General features: G+C 17.6%; 1 protein-coding gene across 1 annotated transcript; it reads right to left on the bottom strand.

Annotated features, from left to right (window-relative positions):
- Positions 1–265: 265 nt before the first annotated feature.
- On the bottom strand, positions 266–1,437 carry LOC102679350 (activin receptor type-1-like). Its single transcript, XM_006625096.2, has 2 exons — positions 1,172–1,437; positions 266–574 (listed from the first exon to the last, which is right to left on the bottom strand). The coding sequence occupies exons 1-2, from the start codon at positions 1,235–1,237 to the stop codon at positions 437–439; spliced, it is 204 nt and encodes a 67-aa protein (XP_006625159.1). The 5' UTR covers positions 1,238–1,437; the 3' UTR covers positions 266–436.
- Positions 1,438–1,996: the final 559 nt, after the last annotated feature.

Genomic DNA, 1,996 nt, shown 5'->3' with positions numbered 1-1,996 from the left:
ATATCATGTTAATTAATTTCAAGAAATAAACAATTTTATTTAATATAATTAAATTATCTAAGATAATATGATTTTACTATGTTTAATAAAAAAAAAATAATATTTTCACAATATTAATTATTAAATACATTATAAAAACTACTATAAAATATAGTACACAAATATTAACTTATAAAAATTATAACTTATGATCTTAAAATCATATTACGAGAATTACAACGAGAATTAATTTCTTTGTTTAATTTAATTTAAGTTTTTTGTTTAATTTACGATAATTATAAATATATGAATAATAAAATAAATGATAGCACAAAGATTATATAATTGTCTTTCATATTTCGCAAAAAAGAAATAAATTTACAGAAGAAGCCACACAGCTTATTGTACTCATATTAATAAATATCTGCATAAAATAATACGTATTCAAACATGCTATTTAATCAAGAGATAAATGAACACGTGTATCATTAGCTGCTAATTTAACAAGTGTTTTTTTTACTCTAAGAACAGGTAGACGTGCTGCAGGTTTCCCATGCCAACATTCTTTCATTAGTTTTCCCAAACCAGCCAATGTCTGTAAAATATATATTATTATTTATAATATATATATAAATATAATATAAATAATAATATATTATATATATTATTATTATATTTTTATATAAACAATATTTATTACATGTAATCTCTATTAGAAGATGCTAAAACAGAAGATAATACTAAAATACAAAAATAAACTATTTATTAATATAATAGTATGTTCTGATGAAAATAAAATAAGTTTCAAATAAAAATAAAAGAATCAAGGAGTAACTAAAAAATTCCTGTAAAATTTATTTTTCAAATTACAAACAATAAAATTTGCAATAGATAAAAGGATTTGTCATATCTTACTCTATTTTTATCTCACTAATGTAATTTTAAATTGCTTATGACTCAAAAAATAAGCTTCAATAAATATTTTTACATATTAACTTTTATATTTATTTTAATTTCACTTTTTTAATAATTTTCGATCTATTTCCTTCAAATATTCTGCATATAAATATTAATAAAAATAGCAATATTAGAAAAAATAATAAGCACTTTATAACAATTTTCATTATAAACTATAAATATTTAAATAAAATTTTTCCTTGAAATTTAAATAATTAATAAAGTAAATATTTACTGGATCAGAATGCCATCTATTAGGAAGAGGTGGTCTATGTTGATCCAAACATACTAATTTTTTCATTTCTTCAATAGATGGTTCTTGGTTATTAGAAAGCCATTCAGAATATGGTGCTACATATTCTAATGCAACACCATTACTTATACACCTTCTACAAACTTCCCATAATATTAGTCCTAAACTATATATATCTGCACGTCGAAAATTCTCCAGACACTCAATATTTATCCTAAAAACATTTAAAATAAAATTTTATCTTTCAACTTAAATATTTATTATTTAAATTGTAAATATAAATTAAAATTATTAAATATTAAATATATATTGATTAAATATATATTGTATTAAATATATATTGATATTTATATTTTTCATTTTTTTCTTTTATATCAAATAAGAAATTTTTTTTATTTTAATTATTATTATTATGTATAATCAACAAATTATATTAATAAGTAAATATCTAGTTTTATAGTTTGATAATTGTTACTAATATTTAAATGGTTTGAAGTTATTTAATTTTATTTATTTTTAATACTCGAATAAATCTAAAATATAATATCCTAATAAATATCTTAAATAATGTTAAACAATATTACTAGCTTATAATCAATTATAAAAATATTCATTCTGTTTATTTATTATATTACATTAGATAATTTATTTTATTCAAAATTTTTGATATTCTTAAAAATTTATATGTATATATATAACATGATAAATTTATACATGAAGCAATTTTCTTTTATTGATAAAAAATTTTTTTGAAAAAATAAAATCAATTCCTGAAAGTTTCAGCATTTTTCAATTTTGAATATAATT

The sequence above is a fragment of the Apis dorsata genome, unplaced genomic scaffold (genome assembly GCF_000469605.1).
Source record: "Apis dorsata unplaced genomic scaffold, Apis dorsata 1.3 scaffold_1264, whole genome shotgun sequence".
Classification (NCBI taxonomy): domain Eukaryota; kingdom Metazoa; phylum Arthropoda; class Insecta; order Hymenoptera; family Apidae; genus Apis; species Apis dorsata.
Note: the sequence above shows the minus strand (reverse complement) of the source record. Positions and strands in the feature narration are given on the sequence as shown.